At 45.6% G+C, this 25,552-nt stretch overlaps 4 protein-coding genes across 5 annotated transcripts; 3 read left to right on the forward strand and 1 right to left on the reverse strand.

Annotated features, from left to right (window-relative positions):
* The first annotated feature begins 1,149 nt into the window (after window positions 1–1,149).
* On the forward strand, window positions 1,150–4,060 carry LOC100121460 (putative serine protease K12H4.7). 2 transcript variants are annotated; one of them, XM_031923447.1, is made up of 9 exons: window positions 1,150–1,350; window positions 1,613–1,875; window positions 1,957–2,138; window positions 2,223–2,458; window positions 2,541–2,676; window positions 2,745–3,052; window positions 3,121–3,253; window positions 3,473–3,645; window positions 3,714–4,060. In XM_031923447.1, exons 2-9 carry the CDS (start codon window positions 1,675–1,677, stop codon window positions 3,824–3,826), a joined length of 1,482 nt encoding a protein of 493 aa, XP_031779307.1. In that variant the 5' UTR covers window positions 1,150–1,350; window positions 1,613–1,674; the 3' UTR covers window positions 3,827–4,060. The 2 variants fall into 2 exon arrangements, with proteins under 2 accessions (XP_031779307.1, XP_032452106.1); XM_032596215.1 differs by having other exon boundaries at window positions 1,151–1,350; window positions 1,595–1,875.
* Window positions 4,061–5,379: 1,319 nt separating this feature from the next.
* LOC103318037 (putative serine protease F56F10.1) lies at window positions 5,380–6,830 on the forward strand. Its single transcript, XM_016981513.2, has 4 exons — window positions 5,380–5,774; window positions 5,899–6,074; window positions 6,215–6,350; window positions 6,498–6,830. The coding sequence occupies exons 1-4, from the start codon at window positions 5,380–5,382 to the stop codon at window positions 6,727–6,729; spliced, it is 939 nt and encodes a 312-aa protein (XP_016837002.1). The 3' UTR covers window positions 6,730–6,830.
* On the forward strand, window positions 6,826–7,742 carry LOC107980617 (thymus-specific serine protease-like; the record flags this gene model as incomplete). Its single annotated transcript, XM_016981510.2, has 2 exons — window positions 6,826–7,063; window positions 7,132–7,742. Coding segments are annotated over 2 exons (351 nt in total), but the record flags the coding sequence as incomplete, so codon positions are not given.
* LOC100121422 lies at window positions 7,592–24,551 on the reverse strand. Its single transcript, XM_008219120.4, has 10 exons — window positions 23,712–24,551; window positions 20,413–20,652; window positions 15,554–15,766; window positions 13,183–13,842; window positions 12,892–13,104; window positions 12,696–12,812; window positions 12,333–12,626; window positions 11,929–12,245; window positions 11,639–11,850; window positions 7,592–9,761 (listed from the first exon to the last, which is right to left on the reverse strand). Exons 1-10 carry the CDS (start codon window positions 23,764–23,766, stop codon window positions 9,344–9,346), a joined length of 2,739 nt encoding a protein of 912 aa, XP_008217342.2. The 5' UTR covers window positions 23,767–24,551; the 3' UTR covers window positions 7,592–9,343.
* Between the last annotated feature and the right edge of the window lie 1,001 nt (window positions 24,552–25,552).

Consider the following 25,552-nt stretch of genomic DNA (forward strand, 5'->3'; position numbering starts at 1 on the left):
CTGTACGTAGACTTTTATTTTATTGAATGTATATATTGTAATTAAAATAATTGAATAAAACCTGCATTATGATTGAAATGATTGAATGAATTTGGTTTATTATTATTATATGCTGATAGAAATCAAAGAGATAGCTAAACGAAAAAAACAAAATTTTTGGCGTACCATTACAGAACCATTAGGGCCTATATATAGAATGCCATTAGGGAATATATGGCGAAACCGCTTGCCAATAAACTTTTTTCATTTTTATTCAACTATATGTAAGACACTAAAATGCCAATGAAAATTTTTAGGAAATACTCAGTTTTTAGTTATCTGTTAGATAATAAACTAAAACAAATACTTGGACATTCTGATTTTAAATAAAACAATATACGACCTGGACGATATTGCTTAATTTTTAAATTATTTTAACTCCACTTGGTTCACTATGTAAACTAGTTATGTTTACTGATGAACAATATTTCAGTAAATATACCTTCTATTCTATGCTGATAATATGATATAAAGATTCGAGCGCGGAAACTGTGAAAGATGAATTATATATATCTGCGTTTATTAATAATATGCACGAAAGCCGAGAGTTAATCAAATTGAAAGATGAAATGTAAATTACAGCGAGAATTAAAAGTGATTGAAAATTTTTAATATTGCATATAAGCGGACTGACTTTTATCGTTTGTACCAATCAAATGATTTTTTTTTTTATTTAAATTAAACCCAGGAATGTATATCTATGCTGTTTCATAAATTTTCGGTTATTTTTCAACTTTTGTTTTGATTTTGAAAATATTAAGCATAACAAATAAGCTTCAAAACTGGTCGACTTCTCTGTTAAAAGCAAAATTTTAATATTATTTCAGTCCATCGCGCGCGTGGCTCACCATCTCGAGAGGATCATCTTCTCAGATTCGTGTGCTCGTCGAGAAAACGTGAGTCGATCCGATGCGGGACGGCCTTGTTAAGTTGTTACAGAGCGGCAGGTGAGAGACACGGCTGCTGGACTCTCTACACTATATATATATATATATATATATACACACACATTCAATATAGCCGGTGCTGTGGTTGCGGAGCAGACGGCGGCGCGTTTCGTTATATATATACCTACACCGCCGGTGTTACCGACCTCGAGACAAACAGAGCCGAGTTGAGTTGCCGACTGCGCAAGCCACGGCAGCTCAGAGAGGACAGAGGTTATCCGCTGTATTTTGCTCCGTAATAGTAGTACCTATAGTCGTCTGTAAGCATAACAAACAAGGCGAAGCAACGTATATATATATATATATGGACGGCTTCTAGCGTCGTTTGAAAATCGGAAACTGTCTGTCAGAGCTGGTGCCTCAGGTAATTAAAAAATTGTATTCTATTGTAATATACTATTTCCCTGCTGGTGCTCCACTTTCAGCAATTTTATTTTTGTTGCTTGAGAAACGCACAAATTATTTTTGTAATCCGGTGTAAGAGTAAGCTGTCCGGCTCTTCGCGTGGCTGATTAACTTTTATCTGCTAAGACTAATGAAAAAACTTTCTTGATTATTCGTTATCGACCGATGACTTTCTCTGGCTATAATTCGTTTTTCTCATATAGCTCATTTCTCGCTTGCAGCTTGAGTTTCCATCGAGCATTTAATTCCAAGCTGTATCCGAAGCAGCTTACACAGCTTCATCATGAACAAGGTTTTTGCGTTAGCAATATTCATTGGAGTCATCCATTTTGGAACTGCATGGCGCAGTTTTATGAGGGGTAGAGGTAAAGATGGAAATCTAGGTGAGCCTTTCTCCACAAAGGCTGTAGATCCACCAGCGGAGCAATGGTTTACTCAAAACTTGGATCACTTCAATCCCGTGGATGGGCGCACTTGGAAACAGGTTTGATCCTGCCAACTTTTGCATTTTATAATCAAACATTTGTTCTCTGCTATAATTTTATTTTCCTTCGTTTTCTTTTAGAGATATTTTGCTACCAGTGCATATTATAAGAAAGGTGGACCCATTTTCCTCATGATCGGTGGAGAAGGTCCAGCTAGTGGAAAATGGATGGTAGAAGGACAAATGATAGAGTACGCTAAGCAATTTGGAGCCATGTGCTTTTTGCTGGAGCATCGTTATTATGGAAACAGTCATCCAACGTCGTAAGTAGTTGATAGATTTCTCAAACCTCATTTACTATCGACAGTGGACATTCTATTCTAAACGACAATTTTGTTTTTATTCAGGGACCTAAGTGTTAAGAATCTTGTGTACTTAAGCTCAGAGCAAGCACTAGCTGATGTAGCTTACTTCATACAAGGAATGCAAGCGGCTCAGCAGCTACCCGACACCTCTAGATGGATCATGTTTGGTGGCTCCTATTCTGGTTCTCTGGCAGCCTGGATGCGTGCTAAATATCCTCATCTTGTTCATGGTGCCATGTCTGCCAGTGGCCCACTACTTGCACAGATTGATTTCCAACGTAAGTAAAGATTAACAGTTTTTGTCTTGACATTGTTCAATTGTCAGAGCCTTCTAATTTCAATAATCTTTTATTATTACAGAATATTTCATCATTGTTGAAGAATCGCTCAAAACGCATTCTCAAGCTTGCGTTGATACGATTGCAGCTGCGATTCGACAGGTGCATATAATGCTGCGTCATCGCATCGGCCAGCAAGGCTTAGAGAAGCTATTCAAGTAAGAATATACAACTTTTTAGAAATAATCGTAAAATGATTACTCGCTGTAATTTACAAATTTTTCAGCTTTTGCGACCCGATAGATTCAGGAAAAACGTCACAAAAAGATATCGCTAATTTATACGAGACTCTTGCTGATAATTTCGCTGATGTTGTGCAGTACAACAAAGACAATCGAAATGAAAGCTCCATTACCATAGATATGGTATGTGATGTATTAGTTGATGAAAAGAAAGGAGTTCCTGTAAACAGACTTGCCGAAGTCAGCAATATGCTTCTTGCCAAGAACAAAGAGAAATGCTTGGATTACAAGTATGATAAGATGATTTCCGAATTGAGAAACATTACCTGGGCTGAGCAAAAGAATGCTGGAGGTATTTATCGATTCAATTTTTAATGCGAAATTTTCGGTACAATTTTTGATGATTGTTCTTCTCTTTAGGTCGCCAATGGACGTATCAAACATGCACAGAGTTTGGTTTCTTCCAGACTTCAACGGCACGGCCTAACTTGTTCAGTGAAACTTTCCCTGTTGAATTTTTCATCCAACAATGCGCAGATATCTTTGGTCCAAGGTTTGTAGTAATAAAAAAAAGCGTTAAAAATTGTAATTCTCTGACTCAGAATATTTGTTTTTGACATTATCTTATTGATGGAAAAAATGTCGCATCGCGCACGTTTCTAAAGAATGTTGCTTTTGTAAAATGACGCCAAGCTTAGCAGGCGACGAGTAAAAACTTAACATCATCTCTGGAATTCCAATGATCGACACTGAGCATTATTTTACCTTGCAGGTTTTTGCACACTCTGCAACCCGGCGTAATACGCACGAATACCATGTACGGAGCTCTGGACTTGCCGAACATAGTATCAAATGTCGTATTCGTTCACGGTAGCATTGATCCATGGCATGCGCTGGGCGTGACTAAATCATCGAACCCGAATGCTCCTGCTATTTTCATAAATGGTAAATAATTCGTATTTATAGATTGTATAATCGTTAACTCGGGTAATTAATCGTTATTATTTATGCAGGTACTGCCCACTGTGCAAACGTATACCCCCCATCCAAGAACGATCTCCCTCAATTAGTCGACGCAAGGAAACAGGTGGGACAGTTGATTGGTCAATGGCTGGCACAAAAATAAATCAACTTATTATTGTTTTTATATATTTAAACTTTTAAGCAAGGAGGCTCTACGAAAATGTTAACATTTTTATATACTTATATGAATTAAATTAATTTGTATTTCTTGCGAATATGTGATTTTAAAATATATTATCGAAGCGCAACGTTAATATCAAAGCACAGGCCTACTAAGGATAACTGCGCCTAGTGTTGTTGTACCGAATCTCAGAATAAACTTTTATTTTTAACTAAACGTATGAGTCGTTTTGTGCGTTGACTCCTACTAAAATCGGTTTCCATGATACCGTTCATTTCTTACTTAACAAAAGCCTCACTATTTTACCAGAATTTATTAGAATATAAGATTATTGGAGATGAAGATAAACGATACTAAAATATGATAAAATGAAGGTTACACGAAGTTTATTTTTAAACAACGTTGAAAATTCGCATGATCTTCTTTACTTTGATTACGTGAATTGTATAATTTTCCAGATGAAAGGCACATACCTATTATGAAAATCGTAAACTTAAAATGTACCTATATAGTAAACCCAATCATTGGCCGCACACAAATTATTATGTCAGATCAGATAATAATATGATGAAATTCGTAACTCGTTAATTTTCAGTGTACTTAAAATATATTTTATCGTCATCGCAGTAATCACATCCTGTATAATGTACAATGTTCAATTTAATCCGAAAATTAATGTCTAAATTCCTAAGCCTTTTCACACAATATGTGCGATAATTCATCTACTTATCGCACATATTGTGTGTATGATTATAGCGAAAGTTTCGGCGATTTAAAAGACACAATAACGCTGATAAGCAATGGCGAAATACGATTATTATAACTTGAAAATATATCTATACCACTGTACGAAGTAGAATTAATTATAAAATTATTATATTTAGTCAGTATAAGTACTAAATATTGATTTACTTACAATGTATCGTCGAGAGATTCCCATTTAGATGTCGAGCAGTATCGGCAAGACCATCGGCGCTGGCTGTCATAGTTAAATGAATTCTTCATAGAACTCGCCAATACGTAATATCGCATATCAGCTATTGACCTGAATAGTGTTCAATGATATATTATGTATAATAAATAGTTGTGTTGAAAAATATGATGTAAGACAGCAGGAATACGCAATAATCTTCTCGCAACGAGATCGCGTGAAATAGCCAAACTAAAATCGGCGAATAAAGCGAAAACCGATTTTTCGCGAGAAAAGTCTTTCCTCAACAATCGAAACACAAGCCGATCACGGGATTACCGTCAATAAACTCCACGGTATTGTACATCGTCGACAGACGAAAAAAATTTTTATTACATGCCCCCGACAGGGACGCTATAATCTAAATAATGCACTGTCCGTATGAGAGATCTCTACAAGTTGGCTCTTCCAATCCGATAAGCCCACGATATAGAGTCCGGCTCGATAAGAAGATAAGATTCATAAGAATGTAACAAATAAAAATGTAGGCCAGAGTTCATTTTGTATAGAGTAAATATTCCGCGTAGGTCAATGCTGTGATGAGGGAGTGATCGGTGCGTTCAGAATGAAACTCCCTCCGATCTTGTCCATAGTTCTAACGCTCAGTAGTGGCAGCTTGGCCTGGTTCGGCTTTGGAAAACAAAGACTGGTGCATCATGAGCCGACTCGCAATACCGAAGGTGACGCCTTCGAGGTGCAATGGTTCTCTCAGATGCTGGACCACTACGATCCAGCGTCGACGAGGACGTGGAAGCAGGATAGTCGTTTGAAAATTGCACATAACAACACGCTACGCGAAAATTGGAATCGACAGCAAATTACTTCGCGAACGACCGATTCTACAAAGAAGGTGGCTTGGATCGCTGACGATGCCAGTCTCGAGTCGTACCTGGCCAAGAAGTTTGGAGCTAAGATCTTCTTCTTGGAGCATCGCTTTTACGGAAAGAGTCAACCTACTTAGTGAGTATTGGGTCAATCAAAAATTTTTCTAAACTACTATACAAATACGTCGAAAGATCGTTTAATCGAGAGATTTTGTAAAACTTTAACAGAAACTTGAGCACACGCGTCGATCAGGCTCTAGCCGATACCGCCTACTTCATCGAGGGGATGCAACGATCCCACAATATACCCCGATCGACCAAGTGGATCCTCTTTGGCGCCTCGTACGCCGGTTCCCTGGTATCCTGGATGCGCGCCAAGTATCCCCATCTGGTTTACGGAGCTGTGCACCCTTATTCGCGGAAATTGACTTCAAAGGTCAGTGGTTGATCAATAATAGTTGGCCTACTTTCATTTACGCCGACTGTCCCTCGGATGGATTCGTAATAATAGATAAAGTAACATAGAGCATACAGGTGAGCTTATGTAATATTGGTATAACAATTGCGTTTTCGCAGACTTTTACATCGTCGTGGAGAACTCGGCGAGGAAACACTCGCCGAATTGCGTCGCTGTTTTGAGTCAGGCTTACAAGAGCCTTCACTCGATGCTTGCCGATAAGGCCAGTTGGGAGGAATTGGAGAACATGTTCAAGTAGGTATATTCAGTTCAAATTCGATCGTAGCGCAATATGCGCAGCCGATCTTGCATATCATTATGCGAGCATAAGATTTAAGAATACCAGCTTCAAGTGCTACGAACGATTTATAACGATCTAATCTTCGCTTGTCACGTATGTAGCGTCTGTGGCAGTTATTTTGAAGAGAACACCATGATAAACGACATATTTAACTTTTACGAAGGAATCATCGATATCGTCACTGAAGTGGTCTTCAACAACGACACTTACAGTCTGACGATCGAGAAAGCTCGTAGCGTTCTTGAAGACGAGGAAAAGGGCGAGCCTTTGACCAGGCTAGCTCAGATCAATGAATTGCTATTGAAAAGTACAACGCTACCATTAATCAGCTGAAGCAAAATTCATGGCCAGACAACGACCAGTGGGGTACACCGTACCGTAGATGTTTATCAAACTGTTTTAAGTACTGATCTATTTACCGAGATATGACGGGCCTGGCATTTAGATCGACGATGGATCTATCAGGTTTGCACGGAATTCGGCTGGTTCCATAGATTCAAGAAAATTCTGATACTGGGCGTGGAACGAACCAACTTACAGTTCGGTGGATTGGATATCGCTGATTCAGTAACGAACATTGTCCTTGTTAACGGCAGCAACGACCCGTGGCACGCCGCCGGTGTCGTCAATTCGACCAACCCTAGGTCGCCAGTCATTTACGTGGAAGGTATAAACGCATTCATCGGCGCTGTTTTTAGATAACTTTAGATTTTATTCTTAAATATTGAATTTCAGGTGCCGGCCACTGTCCTCTGATACACCCTCCAAGGAGTGCCGACAATGCTCCGTTAGCTGAAGGGAAGCAGAGAGTGGAAAAGATTGTCGATTTTTGGTTAAAAATTAAGTGATTTTTTTCACATCCTTGCACCGAGTAATTTTCTAAGTATTTCATTCATTCATTCAAAGCATCAAATGTATTTCCATTCATAGGCATTTAAATAAACAGCAGTATTGAGCGATGGCGAGTAGAATTAATTAACGTCATATCATTTTTCACGTATGACGTATTTGTACGACAAATGTTGATGTAATTAAAAGTTATGATCCCGTTTTCATTATTTATAAAAAATAAACTTTTTTTTTCTATGCTCGACTATAATTCATCTTATTATGTTGCTTGTTTTTTTTATGGCTTTTCAGGGTGAACAGTAAAAAAGGGTATGGAAAGGAATGAATAGATTAACGACGACTGCTATAACCATTATATTATCTTATTTATTTACTTAAATACCTATACCTTACATCTGAGTGAGTAAGTACATATGTATATGCGGAGCAAGAGTGAATGCTCGTCATCGACCTAACAAAATTAATAAAAGTGAACTGCCCATAATGGCACTACCATATACAATTTGAGAAGGTCTCTTTTTACAAAATACAATGTGTAGATATATAGTATATCGAAATATCTATATAATGAAGACTTATCGTCCTAACAGTATATTTGCGCGACACACATATTCGACGAATTTAATGACACGAGAGTCGATGATGTAATTTCAATGAATTGATTAATAATAATAATTGTAGACTTAGCACGAAATCATTAAAAATATATATATATTAGCTTCTCTTACACTAGGTAATTTTGTCTTTTGAATGGATAACGTCGGCCTTTCCTTGACACATGTGTGGAGTACACGATTCCTGATGTATACTCAAAGTTGGATAACATTTTTCAAAACTATTTTGTTATAGTTTGCACAAGGGAAGGCCAAAGTAGCCATCGCAGGATTTTCACACAATTTTCTACATATATACTCTTCGCAAATATAATCGTTGTATTATTATATTTTATACGATATACTTGCAGTCGACGCTGTCGCATTAACAGAATATGCCATAAGAGTCTTAAAATCTAGCAATAATGATGAAGGATCAGGTTATTATTGAGATAAAAATTCAAGAAGTTGATGATGGGGAGAGACGGATCAGCATAATTGTCAACATATACATATCGGTGTGTAACAAATACATAACAATTAAAAGACTATAAATACAATTAACACTTTAAAATATATTTATAATATATTATGTAAAGGACGACGATTCCTCGCGTTGATAGCAAACAACGCTTTCATTGAAAAGTATATATATGACTATATTTTTGGTTTTTGAAAGGGTTGCCGCGAAAATAATATACATGATTTTCATTGATACACAGTATAATATAAGGAGCTGCCTTATCTTATCCCGAATCCTTGACTCGTCGCGGCCATGTATGTATATAATAATATACATATGGCCGACAAGAGCGAAATCGAGCGGATCAACTCGTGTATTATGTAATAATCGGTATTGCGATTATAACACACTCGACGATAGGTTATTCCGATCATCTATTATATACGGATCTCGGATAAGATAATTCACCGTATAATTCACCACATACTATAAACGCAACGTATTTCTCGTTAAATTCTTTGCACGCCCTATAGCGTTCAAGCTGGTCATTTGAATCGTATTTTTTTCATGTACACGTATATAGAGTGCGTATGTATATATATATATATATATTATTATTATTTGTATATAGAGGTATTATGAATCATATATGAAAACTCTCTCTTCTATGTATTATATATTATTACTCTGTGCTTTTTGGCATGTCGATCGACCAGTCGCGTCCAGCGTGTAATAATAGATCTATATTGTCGCTGCAACACGCACGAGTATGCGTGTGCGCAGTTTTATACGAGATTAAAGAGAAAGGGTATAATGTATGTATTTTTCATAACGCGAGAGATGAAATAACAGAAATTGTTCTAAGTGGCGGAGAAAGCGTGGAGATAGGTGGGGAAGAATTGTAGGGTGAGTATATTTACACGCAATAATATGCACGAGAGCTGTACTTCCAAGGCTCGTCGCTCGTATTAGAAACGAAAAAAAAAAGAAAAACAAGTTCCAAAGATTATACGCGCGTCAGATAGCGGCGTACAAGAGTACCTCAGTATCTGTGATGCGACTGGGACTGATAGGACGACGAGTGATGGTGATGATGGTGATGATGGTGTCTCTTCTTATCGGGATTGGCCGATCCGTTGCTCTTGCTGGCGTAAGCGGCGACGTCGCTGACGACGAGCTCGGAGCCGTCCCGTTCCATGTTGGCGCTGCCGTTGCGGTAGTTGTCCCGGTAGCCGGGCTCGTCGAGTGTCTCCTTGCGTCTCAAGGGCGCGTGGTTCGAGCCGGCGCTGGAGGAACCGATTTTCTGACCGGTAGCCGACTCGTGAAGGTTCTCCCAGGCTTGACGATAGTAGCGGTTCAGACCGCCTCGACTACCCGATGATCCGCTGTCGAAGCTCGCGACGGTGTTGCAGTCGGGCGAGGCTCGATGCCGGTAGTGCTTTCCTCCTCGGCTTCGGTTTCTGCAAGAGACAAATGACGTTGGTTATGAGCACGTGGAGAGATTTCGTCTTGTGGTCCCATTTTTTTTTTTTTTTTTTGTAATAGTAGAAGCAGTTCTATAGCTCTCACGGCTCTGAAAGTCCATGACCTGACGTATACGGTATTGTGCTAGATTACGATTGCGTGAGGGTGGCATACAAGTACAGTAGGTAAATTTGGGTTCGTGGACGTGCGCTGGTGTTTGGAGGTAATACAGAAGAAGAGGCGCACGCGTGTGTACAGGTGGTGCTTGATACATAAATAATTCAATGATGCATATGTAGTATATACGACGTGGTGCAAATGCTACGATGAATCGTGCGACGCTTGCGTGTGTATAATATATTAAATTATAGAGGCCCATTATGCAGGTCACAAAATGACGTTTACCTTGACTAGTTTTTTTTTTTTGTCTTATTAGTTTGCGGCTGCGCGAGGGTGGCGCATATCGTGGTTTTTAGTGGCGACGTCATTCACACGACAAACTCTATACACTCACACACACCCACACACACGCGCGCGCGCGCGCACTCAATCTTATGTGCGTTTGTACAATTCGATGCTACAGTAGAACTGGGGCCAGATGTACGCGTTGCGTATGGGCAAGAAGAAAGTTTGGCGAAATAGTACACTCTGCGAGTCCCCGGGATATGAGTAAATGCGTTATCAGATAAAAATAGGAACTATGCGAAGATATTACCCGTCGGCGAAGGGACATCGTGTGGTGTATATAATTTCACGTATACAAAATCAATGGCACAAACAAACAAACGTAAAGGTCGAATGAGCATTTTTATGGCGCGCTGATATACACGGCGTATTATTATGAAAAAAGCATCGTGATTTCGATATGGCTTGAAAAAGAAAAGAAGACACACTTGGATGTCGGTAACTTTAGTTTTCCGCGAACGCGCGTGGGTTACATATGACACAAGCAAGTAGACAAATATAGTGCGTCAAGAGAGAGAGAGAGAGAGAGAGAGAGAAGGTGCGCTGATTTTCACAGATACACACACAGACAGTAGGACAAGAAGAAGAAGAAGAAGTGAGAGTTGAAAGATCACAAGGAGGGATTGGAAAAGTATCCAGCACGATGGGCCGCCGAGAGACTGAACGACGGATAGGGATGATGATGATGATGGTCGTGGGGATGGCGGCGAGCCGTAAGGTCGCGACGGCCCAGGTGCTGGTCGGGGAAGGGCAGCGCGAGGAGCGTGTACCAGCGCGAGGGTACAGAGTCGGGCCTGAGGCCGGCCGTGCTGACCGAGCTGCCATTGCCGCCGCCAACCTCGGCACCGCCACCCCCGCGACCGAAGCCAGTTGGCCGTCGGCCCGCGTAAGCCTCGAAATTGCTCCTCCCGCCGAAGCCGGCGATTCCAGCGATGCCGCCGCCTCTACTGCTCCTGATGCCCCGACTGCCTCGGATGCCTCGGATGTTGCTGCCTCCGCTGCGCCATCGTCCACCACACACACACACACATGTTATACAGTCGTAGCTTACATCTTTTTTTTTGCTTACTAGGGTTTGATTTTCAGGTGAGGCTACAGAGGTTATTTGTTTTGTTGTAGGTGTGATTGCCGAGCGTCGGCAACTGAAGGCCATTGGAGCGTTCGAATATTATATATTATAAGGTTTGGATGTTCTACAATGGCCGTCAGTTGTTCGATCGTTCCGCGCGAGTTTGGCTTCTTCCGTCGGGCGCGGCAATAGTTTAGTTCCCGAGTGTACACACCGGAGGAGGCTCGGAAGGAGACGACGACACACACACTGATGGCTTCTATCGCGATTCTTGTATACGCGCCCACCCCCGACACAGCCTACGAGGGTCGCTTAGGCACTGCGCTCGAGACTACTGACCTTCTAATGAGAATGACGACGGTGGTGATGACTGCCGCGAGGAAGACGAATCCGCCGAAGACGCCGAGGGCGATGACGGCGCCGAGGTTGAGCTTGGCTTGGTGGGCGCCCGGTTGATCGGCTCGGTTGATCCTGTAGGGGCCGTTCGGCTCGGGAACGCCGGCTATCTCGGCGTGGGCGTTGTCGACTCCGCTGCCGGATATCTCGTTGTCCTGAAATGCGAGCGGTGTTGCAACGATTTTTGAATATAGAGGAGATAGGAACAGTTGTGCGAAAGGAGATCGGTATACCTGTGGGTGGTCGCTGGCGTCGACGTTCTTGTGGACCAGCGGAGTCCTCTCGGTCGTGGTGCTCGCCGGTCTCTGGAGTCCGATGCTCGGCCTCTTCTGGATCGTCTCCTGTACGCTGGCCGGTTGCTCGTGTCTCCTCTGGGTCGAAGTGCTCGTGCGAGTCGTCGTCGTCGAGCTCGCTGGGCTTGTGCTGCTCGTCGTGGCGGCTGGTGTGGAGCTCGGGACGCGAACTCGGGTTGGCAGGAAGGGACGTCCGCGGTTATTGGTTGGTCGAACCGTGGCCTTCGGGATCGGGGCTGGAGCGGTCTGAGGCTCCTCTGCAAAGCGAGAACGAAGCGTTTGAGCGATGCGAAATGAATGAAAACAAAATAAAAGAGGGAACGAAGGAAGATTATATTGCTTACCGGTACAGGTGGGTGGCGTCCTGTCGTAAGACCCGCTCGGCAGACAGAGCAGCTGTCTGTTTCCGGTGAGCCGGTATCCCTTGTCGCAGGTGTAGGTGACTATGCTGCCGACGAAGAGGCTCCGGTTGGTCTCGTTCTTGGCGAGCTTCTGCGTCGTCACGTCCTCGATGTCGATCTCGTCGATCTGGATCTGGCTGTGAGCGACCGTGGCCGGAGGGTCGCATCTGATCGGTTCGCACCGAGGCGGTGGACCGTTCCAGCGCTCGTCGATGTCGCAGGTAAGCCTCGCTCGTCCTGTGGCCCAAGTAATCGTTAAAGTTTCGCGTTTGATAAAATCTTCGTTTTTCCACGGGTCATACATACCGGTCATCTCGAAGCCCTCCTCGCAAGTGTAGAGGACCTGGCTGAGGTAGTTGACCGTGTTGTTGATCAGGGTGTATCCTCCGTGCTTGATGTTCGCGGGGTATCCGCACTCGATACCTATGTGGGTGGACAGAGAGGGTTATTATTGCGAACGCTGTCAAAAGAGCGAAGGTAGAAAGCGAATAAGCGGCCGTACTTTTGCAGACGGGCGGAAACTCGTTGTAGAATCCGGTGTCGAGGCAGGTACGACTGGAGGGTCCAATCAGGAGACTTCCAGTGTCGCAGGTGTACTCGACACTGGTACCGACCTGGTAGTTGCGTACCGCCGGTTCCTTATCCGTGGCACTGGGCAACGTGACGGTCATCGTCGAATTGGGCGGCTGCTCGGGACGTCCGCAAGCACGTGGTTCTGGAAGAGCAAGAGCATCGGGGCATTAAAAACCGGTTCACAATCGCGCGCGCACGCAATACAGCGATTTCGACTCACGATGCTGGCAGATGTAGTTGAGCAGAACGGAGCAGGGCGTATCGGACCACAACCATCCGCGGTTGCCGTCGTACCTCGCGCAGTCCTCCTCCGTGCCCTGGGGCAGGCTCCAGAAGGACACGGAAATCTCCTCCCCGCTACCGGTCCATCTCCACACGGTCCTGTCCTTGGGATCCCTCACGGCTCCCATCCAGTACTGGCTGGAGGTGTCGCTCCTGTGACGCCTCCACAGCTCCCAGGAGATGAAGCCCTGCAGCGCAGGGTTGCTCTCGTCGACCAGACTACCTCCGCGAGCTCTGCAGAAGGCCAGAGCTTCCCGGAAGTTCTTGGGCTGCCTGTTGTAGAAGATGTAGCACTTGCCGTTGTAGGTCGCGGTCGAGCCCGGTGGCTGGTCGCGGAACTGGGGGCAGCGCTCGATCGGCAGCGCCTGATCGGTATAGACGAACGCCTCGCACAGGGAGAGCTGCACAGGCGTCGGGCTCGGTCCGGAAGCCTCGAGGTGAACCGAGACGAAGGCACCGGGCATCGGTGGGTTGCAAGGCAGGAAGAGGGGCTGGCCTTCTTCCAGCGGACCCGTGAACCTGTTGCAGATCGGGTTGGTACCCAGGTCCGGGCGGTTGTTGCCGACGCGGACGACTATCGTGCCTGGTAGGCCGTCACCTGCGGAGAGGGAGTTCGGAAATAATGTTACTCAATTGTGCATTTTAGAAGCTCGAGCTAATTCGGCCTCTTATATTGAAAATTAAATTAACGCATTCAATTTGGACGTCGAGACTCTTTTTTCAAGTGTGGTTTTGTAGTGGTATATATCGCATGCACGTGAGCATTGTGAGTTATCTCGAAGAGAACCGCAGAGAAGCAACGCGCGCGCGCGCGCGCACCGACCCACTTGGCATGTCAGCTGTGACCGAGCGTGTCGGGCATTTGTGTCTTTCTTTTTCAATTATTTCAAAGTAGCTAGGCCTACTGGCATTCTCGTTTGTAAAAAAAAACTAAGTGTACGCATCGGCTTACGATTTTTACGCCGAAGAGATTCTCTAAAAGGTCGAGTTGTAGAAAGCGATATTACAAAAAATGCATCTCTTGTTTGGGTATACAATTAATCATCGTTTCTCGAATCGATTAATTCAGGAGAGTTCGTTAAGTTTAATGTTTTTTTTTTAATAAAAAATGATAAAGAACAACGAGTGACGCCGCTGAAACGCCGCATAATAAAGCGATAACTTTACGCCGAGTGAGCAGGCATAATGGACAAATAAATAATGTGAGAGAGAGAGAGGGAAGAAAACAAATGCTATTAATAACTTACGTAAAAACTATTTATTTAGCGGTCGTATTATCCAGCGAGGGGAAAAAAAGAAAGTTCGCTTAAACTGCACAGCGCGCATTATGCAATTACTTTATCAGCCCGAATAAACAAAACAGCGCAGAGAGACTATCATAATCTAGCCACAGTGTAACTAGGCATAATAATATGCAGAAGCGAAATAATTGTATGCCCACAGGGGATACAAAGTCTTGCGACATACATACTTTTAGAGGACGTAGAGACGCTTTTTTCGTGCATCATTACGCGCTTCAATTTTCCTCGGACAATCGCTGTACTGCACTCTTGGTAATTGGCATCTCCGCGTGTCACGCTAACTAAATTTATACCTCTGCTTTCGTTTTCCTTCGCTCATTTAAATAAGAACACGAGATCGGTTGAGATTCCGCGTATTGTACCTCCGAGCATGAACATCGCGGCCGTTATGAATATGAAAACGCGGAGAGATGGCGAGATACGACATGCAGATCAGATGAAAGCCGGGCAGACTTATCGAATAGCGCAATGTATATACGCGGAGAGAGAACAAAATTGCTATTTATACCTAAGCATGGTGAAAATAAAAATATTCATCGCCCGAGTGAAAAGGCTCTCGCTGAAATTTCACTCTCGCTATCGAGGAGCCCCGCGTATACGCAATATAATCTAAAAGTTTACGTTATAGAAATCGTCGGTGCATTCGTCGTAGTCGTTGGAGTAAAGGAAAACATAATGTGTTCCCTGCCAGTCGCGGCCGACAGCTCGCGAGCGCGGGGGAAGTAAAGGTAATTACAGAAAAATCCTGACCGCAGCCATAAAACTGGAAACTGGCGGCGGCCGCTCTCGGCTCTCTTTTCGCGCGCGCATAAAATCCGCCAGAGCGAGATTCACGACGCGGAACGTATAGTTCAAAAGTCTCCTCGAGAGCGAGCGCTTTATCAGTCGTCGAATCATTAAATCAGTCGGTTGCGATGTAGGCTCGTAAAAGATCGGCGAACGACGTTGTGCCTTCTTTCTTCTTGTTATACAGAGAAAATTCGAGAGAAAAGAGCCCGTCGAACTCACCGCAGCAGGACTTTCCAAAGTCCAGTCTGACGAGTTGCACCATGTAAGGCTCCAGCAGGTTCACGTACCACCAGGGTCTGCTCTCGGGGGTCGTGAGGGTACAAGTCTGGGGTGAGTAACTCTGGGCGCTGCTTCCGTCGACGGCCAACTGGAGGATGCCGCTGTCGGCTCGGCTGGACTGCATCGGCGCTTTTCCGGCGGCTACGTTGAGAACTGAAAGACAAAAAATCGGTTTAATTGGTTATTCGCACCCTCGCGCGTCATGACGTAGATTACATCTTGGGATATCTCTTTCTAATTGCATCCGCCTGCACATTCGCGCGACTTCGAACCAACACATCAGGAGAGATAAAGCGACGACGAGTCTATTATAATGGTATCTACGGAGGTGTAACAAGTGCGGCTCTCACACGAGAGCGCAATGAGCTCGTCTCTCTCTCTCTCTCTCTCTCTCTCTCTCTCGCGAAGCCCTTGCGGTAGTTTGTCGGATACCGTAACGCGAAAATGTTATTGCCTGCCTGAGCGCGCGCGCGTGTGCATCAAGCTGTGCTGCAGCTGCCGTCTGTGTATTCTTTAAGAACACGTCACACGTGTGCCACTAAAAAACATCAGCTACTGCTGCTTCAGCTGATGACTGACATGGCTTTGCACAGGGTAATATGTACGCGCCGTATGTACTTATTTTATATATATATAAGTAGAGCTCACTTATGTGGCTGTTAACAAGCGTTGTTATGGTGGAATGCAAAGAAATAATTTGAAGCGTTTTTTCTGTTAGTTTTTCTTGCGAGGGGTTTGCTGGGACAGATTATAGTGGCTAATTTGGCGCAATTCGGACATTCTTCGCCAATGAAATCGATCAAGGTCTGTGTGTGTGTGTGTGTGTAACGTGGACTATTAAGGACACCCGAATAGAATATCTTTTCGGGCTAATTGTATGCACTTGCGTTGCAAAGCCTCGTGCGCTTGAGATTTTGAAAGCGTTCAAAACTGTTACAGAAAAAGACGTTTTCTACACACGCATTTTCGAAATGCGCTACGTGTATATTTATGCGACTGATTCGAGACTACCCATAAAAACTTTATTTATCCTCTCGCTAATCAAAAGTTTCCCTCGTTTGAAACTTCAAAAAAATAAATCGCACAGGCGATAAGATACACTCTTTCGTCGGTTAAAAAATTGTTCGATCTCTCACGCACGATACGCACACGCACATACACGCGCATATGTATACACCTATATATTTTAGAAAGTAGTCGGCGGTATGAAAATTCTCAGCTGCATATTCGTGAAAGCTTGGCAAATCGAGCCAAGGCAAATACTATATATAATCCTTTGGCGAATGCGGACCGCCGCCGCGAAAGAAAAGATGTTCGCGCCGGTGAAAAATAAAAAAAAAAACTGGTTGAGCCAGGAGAGCAGTAGAGAAAGCTCATTGGAAGAGAACCAAGAGCGAGGTATATACCGGACAGAGTATTATGTTGTTCGGCCGAAGGTGGATCTTTGTATTAGTTATGCACGCGTGTTTTCGAGCCACGCGCGTATTTTTTCACCGTTATCATTATAACTGGTCGGTCTTTATAGAGATGGAGATTCCGTATTATATTATAACGCCGACGACGCGTAAACGGTATACTAAACACTGCCGGTTTTCCGCGATGAATCGGTAAGTCGAAATTAGCTCGTCGATCGCAAAACTGGCAGCGCGCGAGCATTAGGCGCAATGCGCTCGACCGTTAGCTTGCGGAGCGTCGTTTAGAGCTATGCGCCGGCTCGACTCGCTGGATATTTCCATCCCGCGCTCTGTTTCCTTCATCCCTCTCTCCTCGCGACTCTTTTTTCATTTTTACGCGAATAACGTGCAGCGCCTTCTTTCGTCGCGCGTTTTTAACCTACTTAGCGACAATGCGCTGCTGCTTCTTCTTCGGATTGTTACCCGATTCACTCGCGGGACTATAGGCTATTATCATCGTTGAGTCTACGATGTGTATAGGATAGGTAGAGGCGCGAGCCGAAACGAATGTATATACTATGTACAGCGGTGAGTCGGTTCTCCTCTCACTCTCGTATACACTTCGACCTACTTCCGGGCGTGACTCCGCGTCGGCCGAAAAGTCCCCGTGTGTATAGAGAGAAAGAGCCGCGCTTCACTTTTCAATGAAGCGCCGGCTCGCGGTGTACACGCCGAGAAAACGATAAAAGAGGTTTCTAGACCAGGACGAGGCGAAGAAAGGACACTCGAGAGACTTGCTCGCTGCCGCGCCGTTCGGCTGTGTGTATATATAGGAACAGGAAAGGGCGCCGAGGCTTATTCGATTCGATTGCTTCGATCGGTATTATTATTGCGCTTTGATCATTTGTCGCGTAGGAGCGAACGGAAGATATTATTGAGTTTGCGGTGCACACGAATCGGAAGAACGTGTTTTCCACGCGGGCGCGAGTGTGAGAACGTTTCGCGAAGCGACTGTATTATGCGCGTATATACGCACGTGCCAGATCTGCGCGCGGGAGAAAACTGTACGAGCGGAAAATCTGCGCAGAGAGATGACGGCTCTCTGTTGTATAGCATCCGTGCCGATCGTAATTGCCGTGGGAAGGCTATACCGCAGCTCTCGAGCTGTGTTTATCTGCTTATATTATACATATAGCCATGCATATTTATAGCCGCACGTGATGAGTCCTCGAGTTCGTGTATTTATCGACGATGCATAAGTCTGCAGATACCGATCGAAGAGACTCGATGAAAAAATCGGCAGGATAGAATAGAGGAGACGTTGCATATCCGCTCCTCGACGCGGCTCTTCCGAGAAGTGCACATCCTCCGCTCGCTCGTGCATGCGAGTATAATAATGACCGATTGAGTGAATGCGCCGAGGAATTCGTTTCTATCATCGGCGCACACCTTGCGCTCGATTTTTGTCCTACATAGCGAGCGTGCATAACCTCGAATGTAACGCGATTTGAATTTCGCGCGCTCAACGATCGCGTATCGCGTATATTCTTTTTAGAACGATTTCCTCGTGTTTTTTATTCACGCAGAGTCGGAACAAGGCATTCTCCTCGGGCTAGGGACTATTACGAGCATAATTTTCTGCTCATAAGCTCAAACTCAAAGCTCGAGATTGTGCTCTCCATCTCGAGTTGTGTACAGATTACTCTGTGCGGTTCACGATTAACAGACCGCGACGCGCTTCTCTTTGATTCCCACAACGAGCACCGAGTGGAACTGCCTCGCAGCCTACTATCGGCTCTATATATATACATCATAGGATTCATCTATAATATATACTTCGATCCTTTGTGTGCACACAGATACGCATCTCTCGACGCAGATGTGGATGCCACCAGCTGTATAGACAAGGCCACCGGTTTTTTCTTCTCCGGGCATTGGCCTTGTTACACTTTCCTATCGGTCGTAATCACGGATTCTCACATGGGAGCCACATGCATAGGTCTTTTTGTCCGGCGGCATCGGCCGTCATTAGAATATTACAGCAGTGCAGTGCGGCGTGAGAAAAGAAATCCGTTTGACGTCGGGCCGGTCTTATAGAAAGTGTTCTCTTGCGATAATTGCATCGCGGTGACGATCGGCGGAGATCGTTAGCGAGGTGATCTATATTTTTTGCCCGCGATTATAACGCTGATTCGTTTTCCAATCTACTTGGCACGAGCGATCGACAAAGGCGACTTGTTCTTTTTTTTTTCTCTCTCCACATTGTGTAATAATGTCGCGGCAGACCTAAATGTTTTAACGAACTCCTGCAAGCTCTCGATCCTGTACCCACGCGAGAGCCTCTTCGACTCTATACTACTGACCCATATTCATCCGGTCGAAATCCGCCAAAAGAGTCGAATAAACCGGCCCGTCATAATACATAATCAGTATGCATCGCACACGCATACCAAAACTCTTAGAATCGTGAAAGCACGTAATTACGCATACCGATCTCTCTCGCGCAGCGAAAAAACAAACGATCTCCGGACATTTCAACTGACCCAATTCCATCGGCGCGGATACCCGCATAGCCTCTGCAATGTCCTTGACCGCGAGAGAGAGGGAGAGAGAGAGAGAGAGAGAGAGAGAGAGAGAGAGAGAGAGACCATACACACCGCCCAGAAAAGCAGCAGTTTACCGAAGATGGTATCGCGGGAGAGAAGATGGAAGCCGGCCATGCATGTAGCTATAGGCGCGCGCTCCGTACGATTACAGAGCTCGGCTTGGCCGCTCCGACGACTCTGGTCTCCAGCGAGCGTGGCACCGAGTACCGTTAGAATACGCTGCTGCTGCCGCTGTTGCTCCAAGTGAGAGAGACTCATCACGATGATGAACCTGCCGAGAGCGCGTGTACACCTTTCTCCGAGGCGTTTCCGACTTTTCGAGACCGAGGACGCTTTGGCCGCGTGGATTTTCGAGCTCTGTTTTTATTTACTTTAAGCTATCTTATAAATAAAAAGCAATTGCAAGGCGGGGTCGATAAACCGAGTGCACGTGTAGACTATTTTTGAAACAAGTCAATAAAGCGCTGCTCCGCTAACGGAATCGCTCAATCGAGCTCCTTACTCATAAGACTCTACACATACACATGCATGAGATTGCATAAATTCAAGGCGGAATGAGAAACGCTAGTTGCGCAGCAGCTCTCTGCCGCGCGGATAATTTGAATAGAAACGCAGGAAATTCCGCGCTGCAGGCATTGTTCTCTTGCCGCGACGTTGCAAGCTACGCGCTTCATCGGCGACGGTAGTAGTGTAGTCTCTCTCTCTCTCTCTCTCTCTCTCTGTCGCGAATATTATAAAGTCTCCGAATAGCATGAATAGCCAATGCGCTTCTCCGAATGACTCAATCCGATCGACTCACCGCAGAAGGGCACACCCTCGGGGGACCAGGTTCCGTCCTCTTGGCACTGACGTCTAGCCGGTCCCAGAAGCTCGAAGCCACGCTCGCAAGCGTAGGTGGCCACGGTACCAACGGCCAAGTTCGATCTCGGTGACAAGGGGCCATCCTCCTCGTCGATGACGTCCTCGATCGTGGGTCCGCTGAAGCGAACGCTGCTGTGTGCCGGTGCGCCCGGGTAGCCGCAGACGCCTTCGCTGGAGGCTGTAAGGAAAGAAGAGAATTTTCACATTGTTCTGCTGTGCGCGCAATTTAGGGAGTCTGACCGATTTTGTCGTTCTTTTTTCCTTGCGCTTAGAGAGCGAGTGGGATTTCGACACCGCGCGCGCCCTCTTTGTTGGCGCGTTTTGGCGCATAGAGGCGGGTGTACCGTTAATTATCGAGGCGAATTTTTATTAGAATATTTTCGACCGATCCTTTTGGAGAGCGTGTAACGATCGAAAATAGCGATGCCGTTCCCTATAGTTATATAGATAGGTAGAAACAAGGAACGCTACGATAACAGCGGGACATTATAGCAGTCGGCTCACGTGCTTGCGAAACGCTACTGGCTCTTTTCTCTTATTGCGCATATAATAATGGTTTCTCCCGTTTCCTGCGATCAGTCGCGAAGCGAAGGAAGCGCGCCGTCTGCTGCCGATGATAATCCGCCCTCGCGTACGCGTACGCATTTTAACGAGCAGTGCTATACCGCTATATAGCTATATCTCAGAGGGCCGAGAGGTAGGGACACTTTTACTCGCTGTGTCTTATGGCTATAGGTATATACAGCTCTATGGGACTTTTTGCAGGAACCGATTGCAGTAGCGCGTAATCTCGATCGGCTTCCGCCAAGCGGCGGATCCTAATTGGCAATAGCCGGACACTGGCGAACGCAATCTTTCGGCTTACTATACGAAAAAACGAAGAGAAAAACGTCGGCTGTCTGTCGTAACTGTAGACGAGGATATACTAATAATCGCGTCGATGTGCATCGCTCACTTGAGTCACTGACGAGGCAGGCCGGCGTTAAATTAGCGCTTTATTTCGAATTAGCTTCCTGAAAAATCTCGACGAAAATAAGTTAATCTCCGCGCAGTGTTCGCTCTGTGTATCCTATATCGGGTAGCAGCGATCTAAGTGGGCCGCGGCGTTTATTAACTGAATCTAGGTGAGCGCACGCATGCACATGTATACGTAGACACAAGAAAGAGATTCACAACGAGTGAACTCCGCCATCGGGAACATAATACAGAGTAGGCTTTTCGTTTGACCGACTGACTGACTAAAGCCGCCGCCGTCGAAATAAGGGCCGCCCGTTAGCGCAGCGCGTGAGAAAAATTGTCGCGGCTTGCGACATGACTCTCGGCTTTTTTTTCTCTCTATACCATCCATCGAACAGGTACACGCTTTCATCGAGCTGTCTGTCCGTCCGTCTGTCTGTCTGTCTGTCTGCGGTCCGAGCGAATCCGAAGCTTTCGATTAGCCCGCGCGAGGTGTAACAATGGAGATCTCTTGGCAGGTTGCGATGACGCGTATAAGCTTTCGCTCAATTGTAATGTACGAAATTAAATTTCAAAATAGCGATCGTCCCGCGCGTACACAGAACACAATGACTAATCCGAGATGCTCGTGTATGATTTGCATAATATGTACGAGTTTCTACAGGCGTCGCGTCAATCTTTCCTTGACCTATGCCCTTTTTCACGATATTCAAATTAGCCGGCATTAATATCAAGCTGTATGGCGCGAAGAAGCTGTGCAACCGGTCTCTATAACGACGCTGCAGCCTTGACGGCAGTGCAATATAACTTCGGTTTTATACTCGTCCGACTCGAACACCGCTACGTTTTGGATACAACAACGGTTTTTTACTTGGTCAGTGGGACGGCGGCGGGCGCGCGTTCCGGCATTTGGGCCGACAGCTCCTTATTCGCCGTTTTAACGCGACCGCGCATCGGGCACATGTGCCTATATGCATATAGATAGACGAGCCGACTTTCTTGTGTAATCGATTATTTCACTATTCATCGGTAAAATGCGGCTTGGAATTTTTTTGGTTATCTCCCATTAAAATTAACGATATAGCGCACGCTCCGATGCAAAATCCGCAAAAGAGCTTCTGCACCGCCCTTATAGCCAACTCTGGCGGGCGGTGAACTTTTTTCTCCGCAAAATTGCTCACCGTTACTAATTAATTGGTTCGCGATGAGTTGCGAGAGCTCGCGTATACGGCAGCGCGCGAAAAACAATCGCGTTGTACGTTGTGTGTACCCGCGAGAAGAAAACGATTCTCCCCTAGCGTCGTATATATACTTATAACGCGCTGCACACTACGGCCTATCAGCGCACGCGAAGACTGCGTGCGGAAGCGCGAAAGTGCCGCGATAAGGAGGGAATATATATATATTCATAACGCTTGCGTAGTAAATAGTAATTGCCCGCGTTGTACTACGCGGCTCTATACAGCTCCCCTATAGTGTGTATAATAATAATTACAAACGACGCTGTTATAATGCGCTTTAAACGCGCTTGGAGGTATAAGGGGGAAAACTTTGTGTCGCAGAGTCATTATATATCCCGTGTAATTGGTCATTAGCCTTTTCGGACAATGCGCACGCGCAAGAGGTTGGCGTTTTTAAGCGCGTCCTAATTGTGGAATGTCTCTCTTTCTTTCGGGGCATAATTTTCCGAGCAATTTTCACTCTCTGCGTATGTCACTCCAAAGGAGAACGTAACAGCGCGTTATGGGATCGACGAACTCGTTAAGGACAGTATAAAACTGAATCATCCCCTATATATAGGAGGAATTTTGCGGGGCTCGCTACGTTGCAATATAAACGTAACACGTAACAGCCGCGAGGATCCGCATATAATACACACTCTTATACATAGGCGATTATTAACCTCCCCCGCGAGCGAGTAATTGTCCGTTACGTGATGCGGCACGTGTAATATATTCGTATAGCCGCATGCGCGCATCATCGCCGAGAGACTTTAATTGTTCATCTCTCCGCGCGATGCGGTGATGATGAAAGTTGAGCAACGCGATATTTTTCGGCCAGGAGTGTAAAAAGTCGAAAATCGCGGAGAGATAGAGATAGAGATAGAGAGAGAGAGAGAGGTGAACACACAGGTGAACTGTGCTCTCTCGCGTGGGCACGTAACGGTCGGCGCGCATGTGGAGTCCCGGCGCGCGCAGACCCGTTAAAAATCTCTCTCTCTCTCTCTCTCTCTCTCTCTCTTGCTCTCTCGCGTATATAGCATAAGCAGGTTGGACGCACCTTGCGCGGCTAGGACAGCTTGCAGCAGCAGTAGCAGCAGTAATCTCAGCTCCATGTTCCAACTATGTGTTCCGTCTCCTCGCACGCGCACAATCCAAAGGACACACTGCGAGTCGTATGCAACGCAGAACTCGTTCTCGTACTCTCTGGCTGATGTGAAGGCTGACGATGCACCTGTCGTCCGTGCGCTATTTCTCGCGCCGATCGAACCTCATGCTTCCCGCCAAAAGTCAGTGTCTATATGTTACGAGAACGATCGTTTTTTTTTTTGAAGCACAAAAACTGTAGGGTCTGTATAATATGCGAGAACTCGAAGAATAAAATGCGAAGCGCGCGTGCGCGTGTGCGTGCGCGCGAAGCGTATCGTGACTGTCGTCCTCGAAGACTGAACTCGCTGCCGGAGCCGCACCGCCTGCAGGAAGTCATCCAGGTGTTGCTGCTTTCTTCTCCTTCTCCTTCGACTTCCCTTTCCCTGTAAACTTGCGCCGCCACCGCCGCTCCCGCTCCCGGTCTCTCTGTGTGTACGGCTCTCTATAGGTAGACTCTACTGCTGTGGTGTGTATATCGTGTTCTCTGCCGACGACGACGACCGACGACGACGACGCCCCTCCACCTGCTGCTGCTGTGGCTCGCCAAGTGCCGGAGAAATTTATGTCAAGTGAGCTGGCGAATTCGAGTTCGGTTGGAAGAGAGAGAGAGAGAGAGAGAGAGAGAGAAAGAGAGAGAAGGTGAAAATATTTCTTGTTGCTTTTTTCCGTTTGTTGCTGGACCCTTCGTTCGCTGGATACTTTGAGATTCGCAATTTAAACGAGTATGCTTTTATGGAAGATGAGAATTAGGTGCCATTATTTAGCGAAAACAAATCCTGCCCCCAACCACACACGTCACCGCAAACGCCACTCGCGAAAACATCCTACAAAACGTTCCCAAAAGCATAAGTAAAAGTGTACCGAAATTTAAATAGCGGAAGTGGATGAATCAGCCTCAAACGCGCGTCACTCCTCTAAGGCGCATATAAGTGTATCGTAAAAGGTTCGACGCTCTCCCCGCGAGCTCATCGGAAATCTAGTTTGATTTTCAGAATACGCACGCACAGTCTGACGCGGTTTACTTTCTCGCGGGCAAAATCCTCGGCTACATCAGCGAGTCGAGAGCAACAACGAGAGAGTTGGCGAATATTCGCGCGACGACGAGCTGCAGCGGGACAGACGGGAAATTCCCAGGATTCGCGCGTAATTGCGACGGGATACAAGGGGGCGTGAAAGAAAGCTGCGATCCGGGCATTAATCTATCTCTCGCGTTTGCTTGTGTCGTCGAACCTGAGGAGAGAGGATTTCTGGCTTCGTTCGACAATTTTACTAATCGATATATATATGAGTTATCTGCCGTATACGTCCCTTACGTAACGAGCGAGAGCGCACTGGTTCCGATGGTCTCTCAAAAGAGCAAAGGCATATGTAAGCGCTCGTACTATACATGTATATCCAGGCAGGCACGCACGCACGCACGCAAGAGAGAGAGAGAGAGAGAGAAAAAGAGCCTGCTCGAGCGCGCCATCGAGCTTCGAAAAGAAAGTAGCACTTACGCGCGAAACGCACACATACACGGGGGATTTATCTCGGTTCGGCTCGCGGTACTTGCGCAGTGTTATTCCGACTGGGTGTGCTGTAGATACTGTAATAGCAGCAGCTCTGTGTGTTCCTCTTCTGTCGCGGGCTTGTATAACGAATGCCGGAGAGAATCGCGTGCGGCAGACGTAAGAGTAACGCGCTAAATTAAAAGCAAAGCGCGGCTACCGGTTGCGCGCCTTCTCGCATGGGCGAAAAAGTCTTCCGCGTGTC

Source organism: Nasonia vitripennis, chromosome 1 (assembly GCF_009193385.2).
Source record: "Nasonia vitripennis strain AsymCx chromosome 1, Nvit_psr_1.1, whole genome shotgun sequence".
Classification (NCBI taxonomy): Eukaryota; Metazoa; Arthropoda; class Insecta; order Hymenoptera; family Pteromalidae; genus Nasonia; species Nasonia vitripennis.

Coding starts and splice junctions, on each gene's coding strand:
- LOC100121460 (XM_031923447.1), top strand. CDS start 1,675: ATGAACAAGGTTTTTGCGTTAGCAATATTCATTGGAGTCATCCATTTT. Junction 1,876..1,956: donor ATGGGCGCACTTGGAAACAG/GTTTGATCCTGC, acceptor GTTTTCTTTTAG/AGATATTTTGCTACCAGTGC. Junction 2,459..2,540: donor TGCACAGATTGATTTCCAAC/GTAAGTAAAGAT, acceptor TTATTATTACAG/AATATTTCATCATTGTTGAA.
- LOC103318037 (XM_016981513.2), top strand. CDS start 5,380: ATGAAACTCCCTCCGATCTTGTCCATAGTTCTAACGCTCAGTAGTGGC. Junction 5,775..5,898: donor GGAAAGAGTCAACCTACTTA/GTGAGTATTGGG, acceptor ATCAGGCTCTAG/CCGATACCGCCTACTTCATC. Junction 6,075..6,214: donor CGCGGAAATTGACTTCAAAG/GTCAGTGGTTGA, acceptor GCGTTTTCGCAG/ACTTTTACATCGTCGTGGAG.
- LOC100121422 (XM_008219120.4), bottom strand. CDS start 23,766: ATGGAGCTGAGATTACTGCTGCTACTGCTGCTGCAAGCTGTCCTAGCC. Junction 13,843..15,553: donor CTTTGGAAAGTCCTGCTGCG/GTGAGTTCGACG, acceptor CCCTCTCCGCAG/GTGACGGCCTACCAGGCACG. Junction 12,627..12,695: donor GGAGGGCTTCGAGATGACCG/GTATGTATGACC, acceptor CTTGGGCCACAG/GACGAGCGAGGCTTACCTGC.